Raw genomic sequence first — 26,289 nt, 5'->3', positions numbered from 1 at the left:
TCTTCATAGCAACAGAACAATGACTGAGACATCCTGTGGCTGTGGCTGTGGCTGTGGCTGTGGCTGTGGCTGTGGCTGTGGCTGTGGCCGTGGCCGTGGCCGTGGCCGTGGCTGTGGCCGTGGCCGTGGCCGTGGCCGTGGCTGTGGCTGTGGCTGTGGCTGTGGCTGTGGCTGTGGCTGACTGAGGATTGCTATGGCTGTACCATCCCTTGACAGGAGGGCGTGGGCTGTGTTTAAGAAAGCTAGCCAGCCGGAAGCCTGGGAGTGTGCTCAGTGGTAAGGCAGCAAGCGGCTTTCTCCTGTGGTTTCTGCTTGAGTTCAGCCTGTCTTCACATAATAATAGATTGTGACCTGGAACTATGGATCAAACAACCCCTTTTCCTGCCCTGTATTGCTCTTAACAGAATGCTTTAGCACTGCCACATGAGTGTAAGCTAAGAGAGCAGGCTCCTCAGTGTGAAGGCAGAGTAGCTCTCAGGAAGGAACCCCCAGGGAGCCGTCAGTGGATTAAAAAGGATCTTCACTTTTTTTCTCATTTAATTTAAACTGAGTCTTAGTTATTTATTCTTTAAGCACAAAATTTAATACATAACTGTATTTTGGGGGAAAAACACCATTATGATCTTTTTTAAAACATAGATTTTAAATTGAAATTGTAAGTAACTTTCCTAAAATAAAATATCAGGCTTTTTAATTGCTTTATTTTTTTAACTATTGCTTTTGTTTTATAAAAGCCCCCTTTGTTTTCTATATTATAGATTTTTTTAACCTTACTTAAGATCCTGTGTAACCTCTTCCAGCTCATTTTTCCACAATCATAAACCTGTGCTTGAACAAAATACTGCAGTTCGCTGTGTTTTCCTCTGTGTCTGAGGCCTGTGTCTTTCCTACCTCTGCCTGTCTAGTCCTTCCTTCTGCGCTCACTTCATATGTCAGCTGTTGAAGGAGACCTTCTAGTTCTCACTGCTGAAAGGGACCAGGGCCTCAGCCCCGAGAGTTTTACTTTCTGGGCACTTGGCACTTCTATCTAGTCCTTTGCTTCCCAAACCAAACTGCCCCTGAGGTAATCGGTCATCTTCACCTCTGCGGTTTGCCTTTGTTTCCTTATTTTCTTTCCTTCTTTCTTTCTTTCTTTCCTTCTTTCTTTCTTCCTTTCTTTCTTTCTTTCTTCCTTTCTTTCTTTTAACAGTGCTTGACACTCAGGGTGTGTTTGCTACATGTAGGGTGATTACTTGTTTTCCAACATAGCATCAAATTTTAAAAACTGTAGCAGGGCTCCTATAAGTTCCTAAATAGTGGGGAGAGGTGACAGTTGGCAAACAGAAGATAGCAGCCTGAGCACTGGCAGACCCAGTTAGGCTCCCCAGAAGGTGAGCTGACAGAATAGAGTGTAAAATGTGGTGGGGAGAGAGGGAAGGGATTGGGCAGATGTGAGAGAATAGGAATTTGCTGCTACACATAGTAAGTTTACGAGGTCTGTGGTAAAGCATGCTGACTGTAGGTAAGGACTAGTCTCTGCTTGGAAATTACCCAGAGTAGACTTTAAGTATTGTTGTCTCTCAAAATATGTATATGAGGCAGGAAGTTTTCAAATGTGGTCCATTTAAAATACCATGCTCAGGAAATTAGGCCTCCATCTATCTTGGTGATGAATTATTCAGATCTGGTCAAGAATCACATGCTCAGGTATCTGGCTTAGATGATATTTCTTTCTCTTTTTTTTCTCCTGTTTGTTTTTTTTTTTTTAAAGAAAGGTGTGTGTGTGTGTGTGTGTGTGTGAGTGTGTGTGTGTGTGAGTGTGTGTGTGTGTGTGTGTGTGTGTGTGTTTTAATTAGCTTAATTTAACCAATCTATAATGAATACATATTTCAGGATATGTTGTATAGTATAGACAACCTTTATTTTCAGTTATAAAATTGAATCTTACCTTTGGGCCAAAAATTAGTCCTATTTCTTTACCATCAAGCCAAATAGCAGTTTTGAAAGATCAGTCAGGAATTGAGATGCTTACGAGATACCATAGGCAGTGGCAAAATGGCCATGCAATCACCAGTTTCCTGTAAGCGAAAGGTAAGGACTCTGAGCATTTTAAAGAAAAGCCAATGCAGGTAGGTTCAGTAAATGCTATGCAAATACTTTTCACAACTTGGTATAAAACTTTTTAGATTTAGTTTGACTGATGTGCTAAGTCTAAGACGACAATAATATTAAGTTTGTATTCTGCTCAAGGGCCTGAGAATGGTGCTAGTCATCGTAGGATTCTCCACATGGAAGGTAGAGGCGGAAGGTCAGGAGTTCGAGGCCCGTTCGAGGCCCGTGCTCAGCTGTGTAGTACACTGAGGCAGCTCGTAGTATGTGAGACATTTTCTCAAAAAGTCAGGAGGGAAGAAAAGAAAAACGTAACATCTAAACCTGATACCTGAGCATGTGATTCCTGACCAGATATAAATACTTCATCCCCAAGATAGACAGAGGCCTAACTTTCTGTATTTTAAATGGTATTTTAAATGAATCATTGTAGACATTTGACTAAAGCCAAGGAAATAGATGGTGTAGTATCTAGCTGTAACACTAGGTGGTAGTAATTGATTTTAGAAATAAAATTGTAGACCCTAGTTCTCTACATAAAGTGTTTTTCTTTGAAGAGGAAGATGTTGCCACTGTTTGCCTTTTAGAAGAAAGGAAGCAGCCTGTGCGCTAACTGTAGACTCTCATTTCTACCCTCTCTGCTGTTCGCTGTTCTCCTATTCCCTACTTCCTGCAACCCAAAGACTAACATTTTTATTTATACTATTAATATTCCTAAAGTTTATTGACAATTCCAAAGAGATTTTACTTGTAGATAGTAGATACGCTTGTGATAGTAATATTTTTCCTATTTGGAATTGTACTGGAGAAAAGCTCTTTTAATCTTGTTTATGGTCCTACTTACTGTGCATTAGCTTTAAGTGTTAGTCTGTGACAGCCTTGTCACCACTGCAGGTCCACCTGTATGTGAGTAGCATCTCACACAGAATCTTTGGTGCTTCAGCTCTCCTGGCTTACCACTTCCTTGACCTTATACCAACGAGTTTAGCCGTCTGTCTGCTGGTGGCCGGTCAGTGTTTAGCCAGGCTCGACCACAGTTGTGTAGAAGTAAAGTCATGCTCTGTCTTCACACAAATCCACAACGTGCTTCTTGCTGTCTTCCGTCCACTGTCTGGCTGGCTTGCCACGTTTATATGTGTAAGGAACTGAATGTGGTTCAGGTACAGAGGAGCCTAACACGGAAGGACCCAAGACCAAGGGTTTGGAACTGTGCTGTACAACATTGTAAGACTCCATATCGAAAACCAGGAAGCTCTGGCAGATTTTCATTTCTTACCTGAGTACATTAATTTTCATTCTTCTTATCTTTTAGTTGAAAATTTGATCTTTTCTGGCTGGAAAATTTTTGGCATATGCCATCAGATTCAATTCAGATATTGCCATTCTTCTAGGACCGTCCCGACTTGGAAACAGGTCCTGACAGTCTGTGTGTGTGTGTGTGTGTGTGTGTGTGTGTGTGTGTGTGTGTGTGTGTGTACGTGTGTGTGTACATGTGTAGAGAGTATGTGCTCATGTGTGTACGTATGTAGAGAGCTGGCCTCATTTCCCTTTGCCCGAGTGAGCTCTTAGCCTTCACGAGGCAGAGATTGTTTCTCAGTCCTCACTGGTTCACAACCTTAAGCATGTGGCCTGGTGTCATGTACACCTTCAGTCCCAGCACTGGAAGGAAGAGACAGGTGGGTCTCTGAGTTTGAGGCCAGACTATTCTACAGAGCAGGTTCGAGAACAGCCAGGACTACACAGAAAAATCCTGTGTTGAAAAACAAATACACAAAAACGAAAGAAAGAAAGAAAGAAAGAAAGAAAGAAAGAAAGAAAGAAAGAAAGAAAGGAAGGAAGGAAGGAAGGAAGGAAGGAAGGAAGGAAAAAAGAAAGAAAAGAGAAAGGAAGGAGAAATGTCCATGTTTTAAGTGCTGTGTAGTTATGGTCACCATCATCCCATAATAAATACTAATACTTATGCCTTAATGTGCTCATTTTCACAAAATCAGGGTCACTCAAGAGATATATATATATATATATATATATATATATATATATCTTCACACACACACACATACACACACATATACATATATATGTGTATATATGTATGTCATGGGTATATATCCATATGTATACACACACATACACACAAACACACATTTATATATGTGTATTCCAATAATTCCTTTGGGTTACTGAGTGAATTTTTTAACTAAAAAGTTTATATTAAACAGTTTCATAAATAGCTTTAATGTGCATTTGAATCACTACATTTATCCAGTACAAAGTTACCTGGTATCATTTTATAATGATAGTCATAACATGATTATTTGATATAGTATAATTTAATTTTTTATTCTTTTTTTATTTATTACATCCTAACCACAGTTTCCTCTCCCTCCCTACCCCCTCAGTCTCTCCCCTCTCCCTCTCCCCCCTTCCACCTTCTCTCAGAAAAGAGCAGGCCTCCCAGGGACATCAACCAAACACAGCATGACAAACTACAGTAAGACCAGGCACACACTATCATTGATTTGACATCTTAGTAAATATGTGCAGAGGATTAGAGATAGTTTTAGGTGAAAGAAAACATTTTGGCATGGTTTGAATGTAAATATATTTATGCACATATATATACACACTTGCTACTTAGACTTGCATATACTAATGCAGTGTTAAATTTGGTTTTGTTTATTTCTTGCAGAACTTCTCGGTATCCATGAACAAGCAACTGTAGGATTCTTAACACTAATGGAAGCTTTACGCTATTGTAAGGTAAACTGTCTTGCATATGTCCATGCTGTGGGCAGTATTTTCACTCTTATGGTCATTAACTTAACTCCTGGCTTTCCCCACTCATCGCTGTCTTACTTCCTTGCTGGACTCCCAACCCAAACCAAGTGTTAAGGAATTAAGGTGGCTGGTCGTCCTACCTTCCTGTGAAGGGACTGGGTGACAGCAAAGGACAGATAGTCTGTAAGGTGGCAATACATGGCTCTCTATCAATATGCTTTAAGCTATTTCACCTTGAACCTTCATTGTTGAAATTGAGGCGCCTACCTGTGCAGTCCTCAATAACCCTTAAATATTGCATATAAATATCACATCAGTTTTCTCACTTAAAAGACTCCATATTCTTAGACAAAAGATGATGTAGATTTGTGGTTTTTCCCCATTTTAAAATGTTTATATCACACAGTGGTTCTGGTGACAGTGAAAGTTTTTAGTAACATTAACACTGTCTTAGCTGGGCGGCGGCTCACAACTTTCATTCCAGCAGAGGCAGGAGGATCTTTGAGTTCAAGGCCAGCCTGGTCTGCAGAGCCAGTGGAAACCCTTCCTTGAAACTTCCCTCCCATGTCCCTCCCCACCTCAAAAACAAAACAAAGACAAACAACAAAAAACAACAAAAAACCCGGAAGATGTATCTTCTCTTTCTTCTGTGTGTGTGGGGGGCATCTACATGCACATCTACATGCACATCTACATGCACACACGTTCCTGTTTCTGTCACCGTTTGTCAGCCATCATTCCTTCTTCAGGACAGCACATAAACAAAGATGTAAGAACAAGTCAGGTCTCTTCTGACCTTCTTGTAAATAGTGAGTATTCTCTCTCTCGCTCCCTCTCCCTCTCCCTCTCTCTCTCCCCCCCTCTCTCTCCCTCTCTCTCCCTCCCTCCTTTCTCTCTCTCTCTCTCTCTCTCTCTCTCCCCCCTCTCTCTCTCTCCCTCTTTCTCTCTCTCTCTCCCTCTCTCTCTCTCCCTCTCTCTCTCTCTCTCTCTCTCTCTCTCTCTCTCTCTCTCTCCCTCTCCCTCTCTCTCCCTCCCTCTCTCCCCCCCCCCCTCTCTCACACACACACACACTTATATGTCACCAAGTTATAGAGATTTAAGGGTTTTTTTTTGTTGGTTGGTTGGTTGGTTGGTTGGCCTTTTTTTGTTGCTCTCATACAATAACCTGACCAAAGAAACTAAAGAAGAATTTATCTTGACTTATAGCTCCAGAGGGTGAGCATCCATCATGTTAGGGACTACACACAGCATGGTGGGAGGAACAGGAAGCAGAGAGAGAGCAGGAAGTGAGCCAAGGCTATAGCCTCTAAGCCTCACTTCCGGTGATAAACATTCTTAGCAGTGTTTGATCTCCCTCCTAAGGTTTGATAAACTCCCCAACAGCAGCACTGGTGGGGGCAGAGTGTTCAAACACACGTACTCAGGGGAGCATTTCTCACTTAGCCCATCACCATGCTGCGTACAGTCTTCATCTGCATCCTGTTATCATGGTCAGTGTTCCCTCCATTGCTCCGTTCCAGCCACTGGTGGCCTGCCACTTCCCAGTGCCCCAGCTCTTTAAATAAATGGCTGACTTTTCCCTTGGATTGATTTTAAGTTACGTCAGAATTATTTCCTGACATAACTCTATGGTGATTCTTCATTTTTTTTAATCTTGACTTTTCTCTTCTCTTCTGCAATGGTATTAGACTTTTACAGGATTATTCTAATGCCCCAATGCAAGGTTCTTATCAATTAGAGATAAAGAGAGCTGACAATCAAGCCACCAGTGACTTTCGATAGGGACTGGGGAACAGCAGATTGGAGCTGCAGGCACAGATTGTACATGGCAAGAGGGGCGGTGTTAGCTTGGTTCCCTAGGGTTCCCTAGGCTGTCTCGATGTCCTAATTTGAATAAATCAAGTAGGATCTGTGCCATAGGCTGTAACTGTCTGGTACCTGACGTCTGGGCAAATAGACTACTCTGGAGTAGGAGGAGTCGAAGAGAATAAGACGAGTGTATGAACAGGATACCAACCCCACAGTCAGGGCCTAAAGTGCTCTATGTAAGTTCATCAGTGTGCAAGTTCTCAGTCAACACGTACTCACCAGATAGTTAGGGAAATGGCACAAAGGACATGAGTTATGTTGGGATAAATGTTATAAATCTAAACATTTCTCCATTCTTTGATTGTGGAACAGATTGGTTCCTAATAATGAAATTATCATTTATTTTGAGTATATATAGGTAGGAACACAAATGAAGCAATACGTATTTATAACCTTCCTACACACACACACACACACACACACACACACACACACACACCAATAAAGAATGATGCTTTTAATGGTGTATTTAAAAATAAGAAAGCATATCTTATGCATCATAAAGATCACCATTTTGGATGTATATAGTTCCATGGATATTGTTATACTCATAAGGCTGTGTAGCCATCATCCTTGTCTAATTCTGGAAGGTGTTCCTCATCCTTCCCCTCCCCCATGAGACTCTAAGTTTACCTCTAAACTCTAATCTGACAGCCACTACCTTCTTCCTCACACCAGACATCACAATTCAACTTTTTGGCTTCCTGGGTTCCTCCACCCATGTATTAGTACTTTATTTCTTTTTATGTTGAAACCACTCTTGCTTTATAGTGTATCAATTTGTTTCCGTCCTTTAACTGATGGATGTTTTAAATATTTTTTAAAAAACTGTTCATGTTGTGAAACTTTAAATTTAACTTCTGTCTTGAATAATTAAGTAACAGGAGTCTTCTTTATTCTTAATGGTTCATATTTAAGATTTCAGAGTGATTATTTACAATTTTAGCCCTTATAAATACTGCTACTGGAGACATTTGTCCGTATGTTATTTTTGTAAGCATATGTTTTTACATTACAGTGTACTCAGGATTAAATTACCTGGCCACGTGGTAATTCTGTTCAGCTACTAGAGGGCTGTTGTTTTGATTTCCAAAGTAAGGGCATTGTTGTGTGCTCTGGTGACTGATTTTATTAAAAAGTGCACCATTGGTTCAGCATTTTATTTACCCTTTGTTCCTACTATAAAATTTTACACCCCTCCCCTTTTTTAATCTTCTACCTTAAGTGAAGTGCACGTGCTTTTTCTGAGAGAGATTAAGCAGTATCTAGAATGTCCCGTGTGTGACTCAGTCTCGGCATCAGAACAACTGCTTGGGATTCTAGCTCTGTAGTTAGTGCTCAAGTTCAGCCAGGCCCGCCACCATGCACGCACCTCTCTGCTCACCTCCACAGCCACATGGACTAACTGAGCAGCTCACCTCTTCCTCACCCATCCCCTTCTCGGCTGTCCTCAAAGGAGCCTGCCTATTGATGGGTTTTCCGTTGCATGTTAGCACGTCTCACTCATCCCTGCTCTCATAGGACAAAGCAATGGGTTTTCTGCCCGTGAGTACACGAGTTCCTGTTTGCCACCTCCCTCACGCTGAGAGTAAATTCCAAGGGGCTGATGGCATTAAAACAAGGGCTGCTGGCTAATAGAAAAGGGGTGATGTACCCTGAGTGCTGCAAGTAGCTTCTTACAGTTTCCCAGTCTGAGGAGAAAGAGCGAACAGGATTGGTAAGATTCGTTGCTTTTAAAGGAGTGTCCTCATGAGAGTGTAGAATCGGTTGATGGAAACGTGATGGACTGTGTGCTCAGAATTTAACTTTTATCTCAGTCATAAATGAAACGCTTACAAGTTTTTTGGTACAACCTCATATATGGATATATAGCCTTTAGGATGGCACAATCATATATATAATTATGTATGTATATACACACATACACATATATAGTTATTTAACCTTATAAAGTAATTATAAATTTATGCCTCTAAGTTTGTGCCAAATTGAGATCCTGAAGTGACTATTCTATCTGTAAATATAGCAAAAGCTGAGAATGATTTCTTGACCTAAAGTCCTCATTTCCAGCTGTGACATGTGTGTGTAAGACCTGCATCGCAGTGTCTGCTTTAAAGGCACAGTGTAAGCTTAGGTTCAGACCCCTTCTGTACTCAGCATCTAACCTCTGTGGGTAAGGAGTGTTAATGAGTCGCTTGTTATGCTTCACGTATTTCTGCACAAGTATTTAAGGGACAGCGTAAAATCTTTCATTTATTTGTTTTACTTTGCTGAATTTATTCTAGGTTGGTTCTTACTTGAAATCTCCAAAATTCCCTATTTGGATTGTTGGCAGCGAAACTCACCTCACCGTATTTTTTGCCAAGGTATGCTTATCGGGGATTTTTTCCCCACAATGATATTAGGCAAACAAGTAACACTGTGAGTCCATATTTAGTTTGATCTTTGTGCAGAGACAATCGAACCAGTAATAAATGGAATGTTTCCCAGAAACCTTAGCAGTTCACACCGCACTGTTGCCTTGCTCTGGGGCTGGAGTCACCTCAGTGAACTCCTTCTCCACTCCATTACGTGGCTTTGCCTCTGCTGGCTTCCGAGCTCTGGCTTTTGCTTTTGTTCAGAAGTTGCCAAGACATGGAAGAAACCACTTTAGTTTTATTTTAGATTCTTATGCAAAATGGTTTCTAAATCTTACTCGTTAACAAGATATAGTATTTTCCACAGTGGGGTGGTAAGAGCTTTGGCAATTTAAACCCTAGCTTCTTTGCAACATCTCTTGGGCTAGCCTTTTTCTGTCTGTTTACAGTGGGCCTTTATAACAGTACCTAGGTTTTGAAGTGCTGTGGGCCTTGAGTCTGGGCTATTTGGTAGTCTCTAGCACAAAGGACTCCTTAGCACTGTGGTCGTAGTCATTACTCAGCAAAGAGTTATCAGATGTCTGTGGTACTGTTACCAACAAAAACTGTCGGACGTGGGACTAAGAAGAGAAGTATACTTGGTTCCTTACTCCAAGTGTACTTTTCTAATTACTCCAAGAGACCTTGGTAGCATGTTTTTTTTTTTTTTTCAGTGTAAGTCTCCTTCTGTAAAAATTGTATAAATTTCACTGAATTGGTCATCTCATGTTTTATTTTCTTCCTGCTTTTCTTGTGTTAGCCAAGCGTAGAGGTACGGAATAAGGTGCACGTTATTTTTTCTTAACCTGTAAATGGTACAAAAATACAGGCCATCCCCATACATTATTTTCCGTCTGAGCGTTGCTGTTAGTTTCCCTTTCAAGGCAGGAAGGGTGAAATCAAACCCAGAAACAGAACACTTATAATTCTGAGCAAACAGTTCGTTAGTATATATTTCTAGAAAAGATAATCAGTTTCAATTTACATGATAGTGTGCTTGTAAAACAATTACTTTATCTCCAGCCCTAGTCTTTAACATTGGGAAAGCTGACATGAAACTGTACAAGTGGGTGTGTGGGGGGGACTTGAATTTTTGGGATAGGCTCTTATCATGTAGCCAAGGCTGATGCTGTACCCCAGTCTTTCTGCCTCAATGGAAAATTACATAAATAGTAAATGAAACTATTAACATTCATTTGGATTCAATTTAAAATATTCTAAAATCTAAAGTATTCGTATATTCTTCACTACATAGAAAATGCTAGAAGCTTTGCTGTTCTTGGAATTATAAAAGGAACTATTCACCATTTAGTTTGATCTTTGTAAAATACTTCACTTTTACTTATATTTTCACTGTTATCTTTTGTTTGTTTTGATTTTTGTCAGTTATTTTGTGGTTAATTTATTCACTCTGTATGACCTATGGCTTCAAAGACACATGAATTTAATCCCCCACGTTTTATTAGAATAAACTATAATATTACATGAAATTGTCCTTTCCATAGACTGGCTCTGTGTGTCATGATCTTGGTTTTTACTGGTTGGAGTTAGGCCCCTTTGTTCTTTGCTCACAGATTTTCGCAGCCTATGAGGAAGCCTTGTTCCTTGTCTGCAAACGGTTGGACACCTTATGCACTGTACGTGGGCCGCAGCTGTGCTCCTCTATTCCCGTGCTCGGTTATCAGATGGCTTCTAGGGATAGTTTGTGCCTGGAATTATGCCAGATGCTGGGACTACAGTGTTAAACAAACGTAGACATTGTTCCTGCTCTCGCAGAGGTGTGTATCTGATGGAAGAGGCCATGGCCGATTACCGCTCAGAAATTCCAAGAGTGATGATCTTGACAAGCTTGTCTGTAATACCATGAGGATTCTTGTGAGTTTTGAAAAAGCCCAATGTTCCCTAGAGGAATTGATATCTGAAGTGAGCACTGAGGTAGCAGTGGGCTTAAACCAGAGAGGAGAGGAGAGCATTGCCACTTAGGAAGTAGTTGAAGCAAACCCGCATCCTTAGGAGAGCCACGGAAAGAAAAGAGCTGGACACTCAAAAGCTGGAGGCGGCTGTGAGGTGACGTTGGGGAGACAGTGCACCATGTTACTCCTTAGCCTGAGGGTCCTCAGGGCCATGCAGTCGGCAAACATCCCGGGGATGCAGTTCAGGGCTGTGAGAAGAACAGGCTTAAATCTCCCTGTGAACAGCTCACTGTGCTAATGGCAGAAATCAGACTTGTTGAACCCAACTCAGGTGATCTGTTAATCAGATTTTATCATTTTTATGGTAAGTGATGCAGTTGCTATAATTCAGTCCAGGGTAATTTTTTATTACCCTTTGATAATTTCATGCATGCATATAATGTGTCTTTATTATCAGACACCCCCATTCCGTCCTCTAACTTCTACCTAATGTATCCCTTGCCTCTCTACCCCCCCCCCATTTTTTTTAAATAATTCAGTGAAGGCAGTTCGAGCTGCCCACATGTGAATGGGGGTGTCTACTACAGACCACACCGACCCACCGCTTCCTCACAGTCTTCAGCTCTGTGCAGCTTCTCAGCTAGGGGTGAACCAGGACAGTTTTATGGGATTAAGTACAGGAGTAGGAATCTCGTTACTTATAGGAGCAGAAATGACTCAAAAACAACTGCTTTTGAAAGCACCCCGACCTGAGTGACAACTTGTGAAAGTTGGAACTTGGAATTACTGTATAGCTCATAGGCAGCTCTCCATAGGGTGGTGTTTGGTTTGTTTGATTTGATTTGATTTTCAGGTAGCTCTGCTGGTCTCTGCCTCTTACCGACAGCTTGTCTGATCTCGCCCTTCCAGGCAGCCCAGCTGTTCTGGAGGTGTCTTTTAGCCGTCTTTGCTGCTTACGTAGACTGGGTGGTAAGGGACTTACGCATATGGTCAGTTTTAGGGACTTTCTGAAGCTTCAAGATGTTTACAGAATCTTAACAATTCTCCCTTTAGAATCTCCTGGGTATTAAGGAGCTTCCCTCTAAAGTGGAAATTCGATTTCAGAAAATTACTGTAGGACACCTGAGACCTCTTCCCATCAGGGAAGAAATGTCTTTCTCACTACCAGCTTGATTTCTCCCTGCACTGTGCCCGAAGTACATGGTGTGCTCAGAAACGGGCTATCATACACCTCAAATTCTGGTAAGCGACCTAGAGCAGGCCATGGTCTGTATAGTCGGGGGTTGGGGCGCTCTGTGACCCTTCCGACCACAACTGGATGGGAGCCACCCCTCATTTGGCATTAGCTTTTGATTGGGTACTCTAGTGCTTCTGGGAAGAGCATTATCCCCTATGTAGAGTAATGTCAATTTGATCGTGTGTGTGTGTGTGTGTGTGTGTGTGTGTGTGTGTGTGTGTGTGTGTGAGAGAGAGAGAGAGAGAGAGAGAGAGAGAGAGAGAGAGAGAGAGGCTTATAAATAGGCTTTCATAGGCTTCTAATTATTCCCCTTCCTGTAGCCTCCTCTGCTCTACCCTTCTGTGGGTCTCCCCACTCTTGTAGATCTTTGGCCTTGTAGATCAAAGGAAGCAGAGATGCTGAGCGTGGGGATGAGGGTTGGAAGCCCTGTGAGTGTGTACAGTTAATAACCACACCATGATCAGCTATCAGGAGGCAGATCAACCTTACTAGGGTGACTCGAGGTTTATAAAGTTTTGAGGGACTGAGAGTAGGAACATCCAGGATGGGCAAAGGTCATTGGCTAGGGCTTAGGGTATCTGGACTGCCTCATTAGCATGGGGAAGCATTTCAGGACTCTCAGGTGCTACCTGAAGAGGTTTATCAGGAGAAAGGAAATGGATCCTGTAATCTGATTGAGGCTATGGGACATTGCTCAGGTAGAGGCTTATGCAGGACTTAAAATTTCCCAGACAAGTTCAAAGGAGAAGCCTGCTAATGAAGGGAGTCTCCCATTCTGTGCCAAGCCCAGAGGCTATCCGATCACGGAGGACTTCGACCTTAATTAGCAGTTTCCCACATCTCCCCCTGATTTATTTTTTAATGGAGAAACGTCACTAAAGTATTCCACCCCTGTACTGGGGACAGCTTGGCACGGAACCAGAGCCCAGTTAGCAGTGATGCTTGCCCTGCTGCTCTCTGTTGATGATTGCAGTGCTGCTCTCTGTTGTTTAACAATTGGACAAGGCAGGGTGTAAGCATCAAAACCAAACACAACATAAGCAGAGGAGAAGTGAGGGCTAGGAGCCAGGGGACAAGGGATTATTGAACCAACCTAATTGCTCAGTGGATTGAAATCTCAAGAGTAAGTCTGCACAGCTTTGTTTGTTTGTTTGTTTGTTTGTTTTGTTTTGTTTTTTGAGGGTGTAAGCATTTTTCTCAAACAATATCTGATCCATTTACATAGACATAACATTTTTTTCTCAGCACTATGCAAGCCCCCCTCCCTCCACTAAATTTAGTCACCATTAGGCTCCAGCAAGAGATTTCATCTATTGGTGGAGAGACCCTGCTTGTCTCAAATTCTCCAGTCAGCCAGTGTATCTGGACGAAAGGCAGCTGCCGGCCTCAGGCAGGTCCGAGGAAGATGGTGGGTCTGAGTCTGACCTGCCGAGACAGTGCTGCTTTCATAGGGGTCAGCCTGCAGCATAATCATAACAGGGCTGCAGACCTGACAGTGGGATATCTGTGCAAGGGGTTATACTTTTTTTTCTTTTTTTACACGCATTAATGCACACATTAAACCTGTACAGTTTGATTGGCAGCCCAATAGTTATCCATTGCTCTAAACCTGTTAGCAGTTTAATGGGTGTTAGAGGAATTTTAATCCTGGAAGTGGGAAGTTACACTAGGGAAAGCAGAGGGAAGGGTTGGAATTTATTTATCCTATCCGCTTAAGGTAAAGAAAACTCCATGTTAATTATGGACGTGAAATGAGCAAAAACCGCTTGTCTGTGAAAAGTAAATTGACTTATGTAGACATCAATAGAAGATTAAGTAATTGTTGTTAAGGTAGTTCCTTTGACCCGTGGGAGGTAGATCCAAAGTGAAATTATAAATTTACAAAAAGAGACGAATTGCAGTAATGTCCATATTACCGTCATTTATAATCTGTAAACAATTTGGGGTTAAAAGTTGAACATTCTTTAGATAATCCTGTTGCTAGGGAAAAGCAGACATTTAAACAATTTTTTTTTTAGACAAAGAAGCATGAGAATGCTAAATTTTGGGTGAGCTGCTGTTGTACCAAGCAATGACTGCAAAGGCAAAACTCCACCCTTCATCCCCAGGATTCAGGTTTGCAGATGAGTGATCCGGATGAGTTGACAGACAGAGACCACTTGTAGTCAGCCTGCCCAGAGGATTTAACTTCGCCGTGTCAGTCCAGCTGTGCCAGCAATCTGCCTAGTCCTTCCTGCTCCTGGTCTGGGGAAGAAACAGACTTTACCACTGCCTGTTGTTTGCTTTGGCTATCCTCTCTGGGGCCCCAGCCATCGGCCAGGTTGTGCCCTGTAGGGATGGAACAGTACCCCTGGCAGAGTTCCCACACCCTGCCATTCCATTTCTGACTTAACCTCTTCCCCCATCATTCCCCTTTCAAATGCCCCTCTACCTTTAAGATCTGTCTTCCTCCTATCTTCCTCTCCTGCCATCTTTCTTTCCCTTCCCCAAAGCAGGCCCTTTCTGAATTGTCTCAGAGTGATAGTATAGAGTCAGGAAAAGTGCATGAATGAGAGGTTTGCTTCCTGTGGTAAAATGACAGGACTTGGTGATGCTTTGGGTTTTGTAGACAAAATGTAGAAATGTATAATGAGATATGTTTGTGCGATGATTAGACTTCAAGGGACTCAAAGATACGTGCTTGACAGTTTTGCTATTCTTTTTAAACTATTATTTACACCATTTTTACATTTAAATATATTTGATCATATCTATCCCCTACCCCAAGGCATTCTAGGCACACCTAACTCTCAAGTTCTTTTGCAGAAAAATAACAAAGTCCCAACTCAACAGCAAAACCAAGAGAACAAAATAGAGCACCAAACTGTAACTACACCAAAGCATACGCACAGAAACCGGGGAGTGCACTCCTGAACACAAGGCTCCCCCTGCAGTAGTTGATAAACCCAGTGCCACCCATCAGAAGAAGGGATTTTCCCTCCTCAGCAGGTATAAACGACGGCTTAGTTGTTAACCTTTACATGGCTACATTGTCATTCATTCATTCATTATTCATTTTAACCTTAACAAAATAAAATAATATAAAACAAAACTTTCACTGGGGAGTTGGACAGGACAAACCAACAGAAGGAAAAGAGCCCAAAAGAAGGCACAAAAATCAGAGACCCCTCATTTGCACACTCAGGAATCCAATATAGCACTAAACTGGAAGCCATAATGCATACACAGAAGACCTGGTGCATGCTGCGTCCCTCTCTGAGTTCATGTGGGCTTTGCTCTTGCTGACTTAAAGGACCTTGTTTCTGTGGTGGCTTCATCCCCCCGGCTCTTTCTGCCTTCTCTTCCGTGGGTTCTATGAGCTCTGAGGGAAGGCTTCGATGGAGACATCCCATTTAGGACTGAGCATTCCGAGGTCTCTCACTCCCTGGGTACTATGTACATGTCAGTCTCTATCTGTGTTCCCAAGCTGAGATAAGCAGCTTCTCTGATGGTGGTGGAACAAGGCACTGATCTCTGAGTACAGCAGAATATTGTAAGGAGTCATTTTATCAGTTTGTTGTTGGGTTGCTCTCTGTTGTTTGTTTGTTTGGGTTTTGGGGGTGTTTGTTAGATCAGTACTATTTGACTTTACGCTAGGTCCCTGGGCTATCTAGTCTCTGATTCTTGGCAACCCAAGCAATGCTGAATGTAGTTTCTATCTTGTGGAGTGGATCCTTAAGTCCAATCAATTACTGATTAGTTATCGGCACAAGCTTGGTGCCACCACTGTCTTAGCGTATCTTGCAGGCAGGACACCATTGTAGGTTTGTGGCTGGTTTGGTAGTGTGCAGAGTACCTTCCTTTACCGAAGATGCCAGAACGTAGGGGTGAGGGCTCTGTGCAGGCCTTAGCGCGACATTAGTTCAATGAGTTGTACAGGTGGTGTAGCTTCGCTATTCTAATGCACTTGCTTGTGACTCAGGGTTTACGTGATACTTGCAAGCCCAGTGATCTTGAGATTAAGGCAATGAGAGACAAGTATGTAGAGAACTAAGCTCAAAGCCGCTCTTCCATATCTAATTTCCATATCACTCCCATAGTGACTATTCTTTCAAAAGTGCTGGTGCACGGCAGTCTATTTTAGATAGTACATGAGAGTAAAATTTTTCATTTTAATTTACATTAAGCACAGGAAATAACTATCAGAACAACTGACTCAAGCCCCATTCTTTATTCCAAAAGAAATATGTTTAAGAGAGAAAAGCCAATTTTAATTTTGCATGCCTGAAAAAGCAGAAACAGTCGAGTTTACGTAAGTTACCTGAATATCAGGTAGAACCCTATTAAACTTAGCCTTCTCTATGATGTGAAAGGATATGTATCAAGCCAGGTAATTTAAAAGTTATTGGTAGTAATATTGAATGTACAAATGACTCAAAGAATTTTATTAAAAATGTGAAAGATTGAAATCTGTAGAATTAAATTTTGCTTTGCTGAAAATAATTGTCATTCAGATGCAGTTTGCAAGCTTGATTTAAACATCTGATTAGAGGCTTATTTTAATTTTTAGATTTCCTTATATGTTCTGGATACCTGCTATTAAATTATTGTGAAAATGTAAGCTTATGTATTAGCTTTATGTAAACAGAAGTGGCAGCTATGCTATGTTCCATTCTGAAAATGAAGGCAGAGACTATATCCACGTGCTAGAAGCAAGCTGACGGGCAGACTGGCATTTCACTCAGGGGTAACACGAGCCTCCATGTTAGTGTCTTAAAGTATTTAAATCAGTGAAGTTATATATATGTGTGTGTATGTGTGTGTATGTGTGTGTATGTGTGTGTATAAAACCTTTGTAATAATTTGTACCAATAAAACCACAACAGTTTTTAAAAATTCACATACATAGTTTGATGGATGGCACTGAAAATCTACCAGTGTCGAGTTGTTGATGACTTTGGCTTCTTTTTTTACATATTCTTAAATAAGCATTCATATATTTACATATTTACATATAAGATAAGCAAAGTTTTAAAAAAAGATAAGCAAAAGTCTATAATAGTATGTCTTTGTTTTCTGATTGCAAAGCAGGTGTGTATTTCTCCTGTAAATTTTACAGTGCGGAGAAATGTTCCAACCGAAGCCTAAAATCTCACCATCTACATAAGAAGTTTCCCGAGCAACCCAACAGAGTGTTTTATTTTTGCAAATTTTTACCTCAAACAAGAATCCATTTAAGCTTTCTGCATTGTGGTTTATTTATATCTATTTGTCTCTTTTAAATTAGAACTTTAGTTTCTTGATTTTGTTTTTTAATTTTTATTGTATTTTATATTTGTAGAAACATACTACGCAAGTGGTAATTATTACTCACTTGGACAAAGTTGTATTTATCCACTGATTACCAAAAACTTCTTGGCTTCATGTACTATTTTGTTATACATAGAAAAACTACAAATTTTAAGTAAATGAGATGAGGAATAGAGTAGTAGTAATTGAATCACATAAATTGTTAGCAGTGTTAAGAGGAGATGGCTCAGCAGCTAAGAAGAGAGGACCTTTGGTCCCCAACACCCACTACACTTGTCACACTCCAGCTCGTGGGGATTGGCACCCTCCTCTGACCTCAGTAGGCACCAAGCACACATGAGGTATACTTACATACATGCAAACACTGGTACACATAAAATAAAGTAAAAGACCTTTCCGCAAAAGATCACCACGCAACAGATCACATTCAGTTTTAACTGGAGCCCAGAAGACCTGAGGCGTGCAGGGTCTCAGTTGGGAACTGTGGCAGAATTGGGAGCGACTCTGCCTAGTGAAGCCTTGGGCCATTCTAAAGCAAGCGCTGTTTGTTACATGTTTAAGATTTCCTTAAACTTACTGTGGTATCTTTTAAATACCAATTCCAATACTTATAAATAACAGTATTACTGAATAAAGGGACTCTAACAAGTAGTTATAAATAAGCAGCATCAAAGTGTCTGTCAGAGTTAAGACTGCTGATGTGGGGTTGGGGATTTAGCTCAGTGCTAGAGCTCTTGCCTAGCAAGCTCAAGGCAAGGCTCTGGGTTGGGTCCTCAGCTCCACAAAAAAACAGAAACAAAAACAAAATAAAAACAAAAAAAACCCCTGCTGTTGTGATTTGAGGGTAGGTAGGAAAAGTTTCTCCCTTTTGAAATAGCCTGTCATGTGCCTGTGTAAGAATAACTGACCTTTGGGTTGATTGAAACTTTTAATGAGGAACTCCATTGGGAGTCGGTGATGTCACTCGGTGATGTCACTGTAGGTGCTGAACTAGTACTCACCATGTTGTATGAGATGCCCAGTGACCAGGCTGAACCTTTTTAAACTGTTGCTGTCTCTTTCTGACCCACAAAAGAGAAATAATTTTTATAAGATTGTAAGAAAATGTTATTACACTGGTTTTCTTAAAAATCAATAAAATGAATATTACCATATTATGAACACATTAGAAAACCATATTGAAAATGTATTACATATTTTATGGAATTTGAACTTCTCACTGTGCTTTGTAGATCTTTTCTGATATGCTACTGGTCTTTTTAAAGATCTAACTAAACACGAGCTTGTGTTAAAAGCAAATGTGGTATTGCTCTCAGCGACACAGTATCCTAAGGACCGGAGAGAAAAGCACAAAAGCTGCCTGTGCTGGTTCTTAAGGGACTTAAGGGACTGTCACAGAATCTCCCTGCAGAGCAAGTCAGGCAGCAGAGCTCCCCCTCGGGGTTCTGATGGGGACGTAGGCAGGCAAGACTCAGTAATGGACTCTTCCTTTCTAGAAAGAAACCGAGCTCCTATTCAGTAGAATGGAGACTGTTTCCTGTGGCTCTCTGAGCGTTGGCAGAACACAACCTTTTTTCTGCTGAGGGGACTCTGTCCTGTGGGCCTGAGTCTGCAGGACTCCCTCTGTGCTGCTCTGCTGTTTTAAGAACTTGCGAAGTCACTGCACAGGGCGTCCTTGTGCACTAGGTCCTTTAACGTCATCCTTGAAGAGTTAGCACCCAGGCCTAAACTCACTTTCTCTTTTTTAATATCAGGAGATAAAGCCAGTTCTTGCTAAGCAGGGCTGCACTCTGGATGATGTTATGTGTTGTGTGTTTTCTTTGTGGAAGTAACTGCACCCACACTTCCGTAATCAGTGAATTTCTCAGCCACGAGTGCCTGCGGTTCAGTGTGCGTCTTTGCATGAGTTGTGCTTGCACACTTAAAGGCTGCAGTGTGACAAGCAAGGTGGTTGGCCTTTGCCCTCCTAGCTTGCTCTTCCCCAACCATTATTTTCACCTGTGGTTCTCTGCATTTTTGTTAATTGGGTTTAGGAATGAATTACTTGCAACAGATTCTTCTTTGAGCACTAATTATGGAGTAAATTTGCATTAATAGAACTTTACATTTGAAAATAATACTTTAGATATTATTAGATGATCTGTTTATTGTGCATTTCAACCTTGGGTTAATCATTGCTAAACAAGCATTAAAAAATGTTAGTAAACTACACAATCAGGGAGTTCTGTTTTCAAAACAACAGGGTCTAAATTCTTGTCACAATCATTTCAAGTTTCCTTTGGATGTTGGTGTGATTATTGTAGCCTTGATTTTGTTCTGCTTTGGGACTATAAAATCTTATTTTCATTCTCTCTCTCTCTCTCTCTCTCTCTCTCTCTCTGTGTGTGTGTGTGTGTGTGTGTGTGTGTGTGTGTGTGTGTGTATGCGTGCGTGTACGTGTGTGTATGCACACGTATGTATAGTGTCATCTTTGATCTTTCCTATAATAAAGTCCATTTCCTATCCGGTAAGAGCATATGAATACACATCACCATCTAAACAGAAATTACATAGAGAAGCCTAACGTCGTGTAAAGGAGAAGCACGGTAGCCAGTGCACTGTGTCTCTGGGATTGGGTGCAGAGCAGGGGCTGTCTGTGTGGTGCTCCAGTCACACCACAGTGAGGTACTCGGGAGGGAGATCCTGTCTTTAGGGCTTTTAAAATTGCCCAGTCCTGTTCTAATGGAAAATAAGTAATCATAGTCTTTAATATTTAATGTTCTGAGGAAAATTCACTGTATGTATCTTTAATTATTGGATAAAATTCTTAAAAATTAAAATAATGAGCATTTTGTAATAGTTTACTTCTGTATTTTAATGAAGTTAATCGTCTCATCCATCTGTCTAAGGTTTTACTATTTCTGCTAATGTTTATATTTTATAACTTACCCATTACAGAAAAAGAATAGATTTAAGAAATTATTTATATTTTAGATTAAATCATAATTTGTGTGACTTAACACGTTTTCCAAAATAAATATAACATAATTTTACTAAAATTTTGAAAGTCTGATAAGAAGTCTATACAAATTAGCCCTTTCAATTATTTTGGAATTAAAAACTTGAAGTTTTAACTAAAAGCTTTCCTAAGCTTAGCATATTTTAGGCTAATTTTATTACTTTAAGATTCTGTTAATGCTTTGCATCACCACAAAACAAGGGAAGCTTTATGTTCGAGCTGACCTTGGCAGGACTCTGCAGTAGACTGTCAGTGTCCTGCCTGGGCTTCAGCATTCCTGGGACGGTTGCCCTCTTGGCTGTACTCTGGCTGAGTGGGCTGGCTGATGTGGATATCTGTGACCCTTCTCCATCTCAGTGTACCTGCTTCAGAAAAGCGTCCCTACCCACCCCCACCCTACCCCCACTCCCACCCCCACCCCCTCTGTGGTCCTAAGAGAAGGCAAGGGATCCACCTGAGGAAGATAAAGCACCCTGGGCAGGCAGAGGGAGAGAGAAGGCTGCTCTGCCCTGGTAAAGCCTGATTTCCTTTAGTCAGTAGTTGAGTCCACAGCTCAATTTAGCTAAGTGAGGAAGAGACTGTAGTCAATAGAGTTTATTACTGGCAGTAGCTTTTGTTTTATGTAACTCTTACATACTTACGGTATGACCATTCCTAAATGTGTTTGCTGAAATCTCAGTCCACATTTCTGGTCTAGCTGCCGTCTTTAACAATGTGACTGCCAACTCTTGTTTTCTTTTTTAATTCTTAACTGGATTATCTATGTAAAATAGGGGAATTTGAAAGAGTATTTTCTAAAGTTCCCTAAAGGCAGACCAAGTATAGTAGCAGACTCCTCGATACATAGGAGAATCAGTACGAAGTAGGTACCTAGAGCACTGGGGATGAAGCATCTGGCCTGACTCAAAAGGTAGTTACCGTGGGTTACACGAGTGCAGTACTGGAGACAGGACTGCTGGCTACTCTTGTGACTTTACTGATTGTAGTTCTGGAGTTCCCCATACCCCACAGGCATTGTCTCCCACTGCTGTGTGCTTCCACTGTGCTTGGAGAGCCTAGAGTTGTGCAGAGGAACAACCTCGAAGGCTCTTCCTGCACCCACTGTGGCTCACAACAGGAAAGCTTGCTGCGGAGAGAGCCTGGGGCTTTTGCATGTTTTTGAAAATGAAAACTAAAAAGAAAAGACCACTACCTACCTGTCTTTAAATGATACTATGTGTTTCGAGAACATTTAATGATTATTTTAAAAAGTGTTTCCTGATAGTTCCCAAGTGATTTTAGTATAATTAATAAGACCAAGTCAGGATGAAGTAGATTATGAAGTGGCTTTAGACTTTACTGAAAACCAAAAGGTCAGTTATATTTGTATTCTATGGCTTTGGGAGGGACTCTAAATGGCAATAGAAAATGTCTGCAAGCTAAAATAGCATTTCTCTAGCTGTACTTGTTACACTGGGTAACCTGCTGGAGCTTCTTTGATTACAACCACAGATTCTTCTGGATTTTGAAGAAAGCTGTGATGAGTACATTGTAAAGACCTCCTCAGTTACCCTACTGGTTCCCAGCCAGCGCAGGCCTTCTGTTTCATTCAGTGCACATTAAGAAGAGGTAAAGTTACAGCATTTTAAAAAGACGTAATGCAGTCTGGTAATTACACTGCTAGTACAGAGTGCTGCGTGAAACACAGATACTCCCGTTCCTGACTGTGGCATGTTGGGTATTCCCTTTATATCTTAGCTCCTGCTTCTCTGCTACAGAACAGCATGGGTTGAGCTGACTGGAATGAGTCTGGATGGTCTAGGAGCTCTGTGTGCTTGCCAGCGTCCCTGTTGACCTGTAAGTGAGCTGGACACAGGTGACTCGCCCTAACAGTGCCATGGCCAAAGCATTGATTACTCGCCCTATCAGTGCCATGGCCAAAGCATTGATCATGTCGTGCGAGTGCACAGAGGTCGATTTAGAACAAAACAATTTTGATGGTAACTGTAGCTGACCTTTTTTACTCTTGTGTTGAAGATGTTTTCCTCCTGAAGAGAATTTGAGTTTCAGATGCTTTACCTACTGAAGCTCTTTCCTAACTGGTTAAAGTAGAGATGAAGGAAAGGCAGGTAACTCTGATCATGTGAGTGACTTAGAATGACACCATCACAGTCTCTTCGCTTAGCAGAACCCAGGGGTGGGTGGGAGATGGGAGGCTTAGTGCTGTCTCTCTGAACTTCACATGAGAAGGTAATTGTGTTAATTAAAATGTTTTAAGTAACATGTTTTTCTCTTTCATCTGTTAGACTATGACATAAGGTGCAAAGATTACGTCTTTTTTTTTTTTTTAACAACTAATAGATGGCCCAGAGTAAGAGAGAGGGAGTAGAGGAGGAGAAGGAGAAACTATGGGTGTGTGTATTGAGAGCCCGGGAAACGTGAAGTCTGAGAGCTCTTACTATAGTAGTCTTAGAAGTAGAAAATCTGAGGGAGACAGTCTTCCTCATACTTACAGAATTATTCATGAAAGTTTTAGTTTATTTCCTTGATGTAAAATATGAAACTTGAGAATTATGACACCCTCACTGAAGTATTCTGCTTTAGGATTATAAAACCCTCCATATTAAGGAAGAGTCTGTATTTCTGGTCAAATTTGGTGTACAAATACATTGAATATGCAGCCAAATTTGCCATGCAGATTCCCCCAGCCGTGGCCCTTTGTGCTAGGAACTTTGCTTCTCCCCAGCGTCCTGACAGGACAAGGTGGCCAGCAGGACCAAGAGAACCATGTGCTCTTCTGTTGAAGACTCATGTCTTGTTTGCTGGGTTAGCATAGAATATGCTTTTATCTTTTGATGCTTGGAATTTAGACACAAGGCACCTTTAAGTTCTTTCTTGTGTGTCTGCGTTTGAGTCACTTCTAATGCTGGGAAAGTTAGGCTAACCTTTTTGTACCAGTAAAAACTTCAGTGTCTCTTCCCGACTTTACAAACAATAGTACATTTCTCAAATTTCACATAAAAAGAATAGTACCATAATGCTTTGTTTCTGTCATCAACCCACTCACTCCCCTAAATGGAGTGATTGTCTTATGTTCTTACACAGGTATTATAAATGTACAGGTATAAGTTTGTGGAATGCAAAGAAATATAATAACTCTTGAACTCACTATGGAATAACATAGATCGAGTAAGTTAGTGTCCATTATCTCCAACCCTTATGATATTTTGGGAGAATATTTAAGATTCTCTGTCTAAACAGTTTTGAAGTGTGCAGTCACCTACTGTCAGTACTCCTCATAGAATGTACTAGAGCTGAAAGGGAGGAGATACCTGCCTTCAGTCTGATTCTTTGTTCTTGGATCTCACGTCCCTCTATTCCTCCTAGCCCCAGCTTATGTAACCAACTTCTGATCTGTGTTTCTGGATTCAGTTGTTTTAGAGTTTGTACATGAGGAGGAGAAGAAAGACTTACCCTCCCATGCCTGGCTCAGTGTAATTAAGAGTTTGCAGTTCTGTGTGTGGTAATGGAAATGACCATATTTCTTTTTGTTAAGACTGAATAGCATTCCATTGTGTGCTACGTTTTTTAAAATGTGTTCCTCTGTTATGAGACATTTGCTTGTTCCTGTAACCGGACAGTATACCTGACTTCAAATCTTTAGCGTGATCCCAAAGTTTTGGATTCCTAGATTTTACAGTCATTCTTTCAAAGAATTTCCAGTTTTTCACAATGGCTGGGTCGTCCTGCATTAATTCCTAACCACCATAGCGACAGCCATTTTCACTTTCTTGCTGACACTTGCCTTTTCTGACAATGCAAGGTAATTTCATATTTTTGCCATAAATTGCATTTCCATGAGTTCCAATACTGAGCTTTTCTCATTTGTTTGTTTTCAATTAATTATGTGGCCTTTCGTGTGGCTTGAGAAATGTCTAGTCATGTTCCTTCCCACTTTTTAAATTGGAATATTGTTATCTTACTATTAAGTGTGGACTCCTTATGTATTTGAGGTAATAATCCTTTATGAGATGTGTGGCTTGCAAATACGAGTCTTAAATTTGGCTGTTGTTGGTTTCAGTCCTGGGATTTGGGGTGAGGTCATGGAATCACTGCCCTGGTCAGTGCCGTGTGGTTTTTCCCTATTGTTTTCTTCCAGTAGTTTTAGAGTTCTGAAGTTCTTAGCCATTTTGAAGTGATGTTTGTATCTGACGTGAACTAAGGGTTCACTTTCACTGTTTTTCATGTGGAAAGCCAGTCTTCCCTACACTGTTAAAGAGACCTTTCTCTGCCTATTTTTAATAATGTATTACTTTGTGTGTGCACTCAGGAAGTCAGAGCAAGACTTTCAGGAGTTCTGCTCCCACCATGTGGTGAACAGGATTGGGTTCAGGCTGTCAGCCTTGGCAGCAAGCTCCTGCTCACTGGGCCATCTTGATGGTGTTATCTAAGCTCACTTTGCATGCCAGGTGCATTTCTGGGCTCTGTTCTGTATTATGGGTCAGCATGCCACACTGCTTTATCAGCATCACCCTCTCGGACCCATTTTTCTTGTGCTCATGAGTGCTTGACCATTTAAGACCTTTGATGGCTCTTTTGTGGAAATTTTAAGATCCTTTTCTCTATTTCTATGAAAAACGATATTAGAATTTTAGTAGATATTGCATTGAATCTACATATCATCCTGGGCAGTATGAACATTTTAACAATGATAATTCTGCTCTGTGGTTATGAGACTACAGTGAATAATTACATATCAAAAAATAACCAAGAAAAATGAATTCCCTTGACAGGTGCAACTATATAATTGTATTAAAAAGTAATAATTAATCAATTAATAGATATATCAGAGGAAGGAGTACTTTCAACTCTGAATTCAGACTGTACTGACAGAACTCAGACTGTACTGACAGTGACTGCACAAGGAAAGTCAGACTAGGTTGATACACACCTGTGATTACAGCACACAGGAGGCTGGAGGAGGGGAGCATGGGTTCCACACCAGAAGGCAAAATGGGAGGAAAGAAGGGAAGCCAGTACACTTGATGGACATAGATACATACGTGAGCACATGGAATTCAACACCATATAAAACAGATAGTGTAAATGGAATTTTTAAATGTTATTTAATAACTATTAGCTATTAATATCACCCAGCAAGCCCCCAATTATCAAGGTAGAGTCCTATGGAATTTTTAATCAGTTTTAGCATAATTACTGGGTGACTCTCCCTTAATCTATCTTTCTGTACCCTAGACTGTTAATCTCCAGCTGCACTCCCCAAGTACTTGCCGTTTCAGTCTTGCCTGGGTTAGTTCAGCTCCATCCGCCAGTCTGTCCTGGTGGCATCTCACTGGGCCATGCATCCCTGGTCTATCACATCTAATGAAGACCTCCTGTTTCCTCCATCTTATTTCTCCTTCTCCCCTTTCTCCTTTCTCCTTTCTTCTTCCTCTTTCTAGGGGGTTCCTACATGCAACTCCCAGCCCAGTAGCATAAGCCATGCCTACTTCTATTCTCCCCAGTAATTGGCTATAGACACTTTTATTTAACCAGTAGCTTTAAATTGGGGAATGAGGTCTATACAACATCATTTGGTACGTGTGAGGATTTGCTTGTCAGAGGCAACCAGATCTTGGGCTAATAGTTTGCATTTGAATACATTTGAATACGTAGCAACGCCAGACCAAGATCATCCACATCCAGGACTGTGTTACTGGCTTGTGAGGATGTTCTGAACTA

The 26,289-nt window shown here is 41.1% G+C and overlaps 1 protein-coding gene and 1 long non-coding RNA gene across 12 annotated transcripts in view; both read left to right on the top strand.

The window, feature by feature from the left end:
* The window catches only part of Mindy3 (MINDY lysine 48 deubiquitinase 3), a 78,596-nt gene that overhangs the window by 28,208 nt on the left and 24,099 nt on the right, over positions 1–26,289 (top strand). For 6 of the 11 annotated variants that reach the window (XR_010058840.1, XM_063276246.1, XM_017600495.2 and 3 more), the window contains 3 exons: positions 4,778–4,848; positions 9,021–9,101; positions 10,706–10,768. The exons of 1 other annotated variant lie outside the window; for it this stretch is intronic. Coding sequence is in view for 8 of the 10 variants with exons in the window: in XM_063276246.1 (XP_063132316.1) it covers positions 4,778–4,848; positions 9,021–9,101; positions 10,706–10,768 (215 nt within the window). In the remaining 2 variants the exon portion in view is untranslated. The remainder of the gene's footprint in view (positions 1–4,777; positions 4,849–9,020; positions 9,102–10,705; positions 10,769–26,289) is intronic. 4 more of the 11 variants (XR_010058841.1, XM_063276247.1, NM_001106122.1 and 1 more) reach the window with 2 other exon arrangements.
* Positions 10,781–17,953, top strand: LOC134482608 (uncharacterized). The gene is made up of 2 exons (XR_010058992.1): positions 10,781–10,909; positions 12,098–17,953. It is a non-coding gene; the product is annotated as an uncharacterized LOC134482608 (long non-coding RNA).

The sequence above is a fragment of the Rattus norvegicus genome, chromosome 17 (genome assembly GCF_036323735.1).
Source record: "Rattus norvegicus strain BN/NHsdMcwi chromosome 17, GRCr8, whole genome shotgun sequence".
NCBI classification, from domain to species: domain Eukaryota; kingdom Metazoa; phylum Chordata; class Mammalia; order Rodentia; family Muridae; genus Rattus; species Rattus norvegicus.
This window is presented reverse-complemented; position numbering and strand designations above follow the sequence as displayed.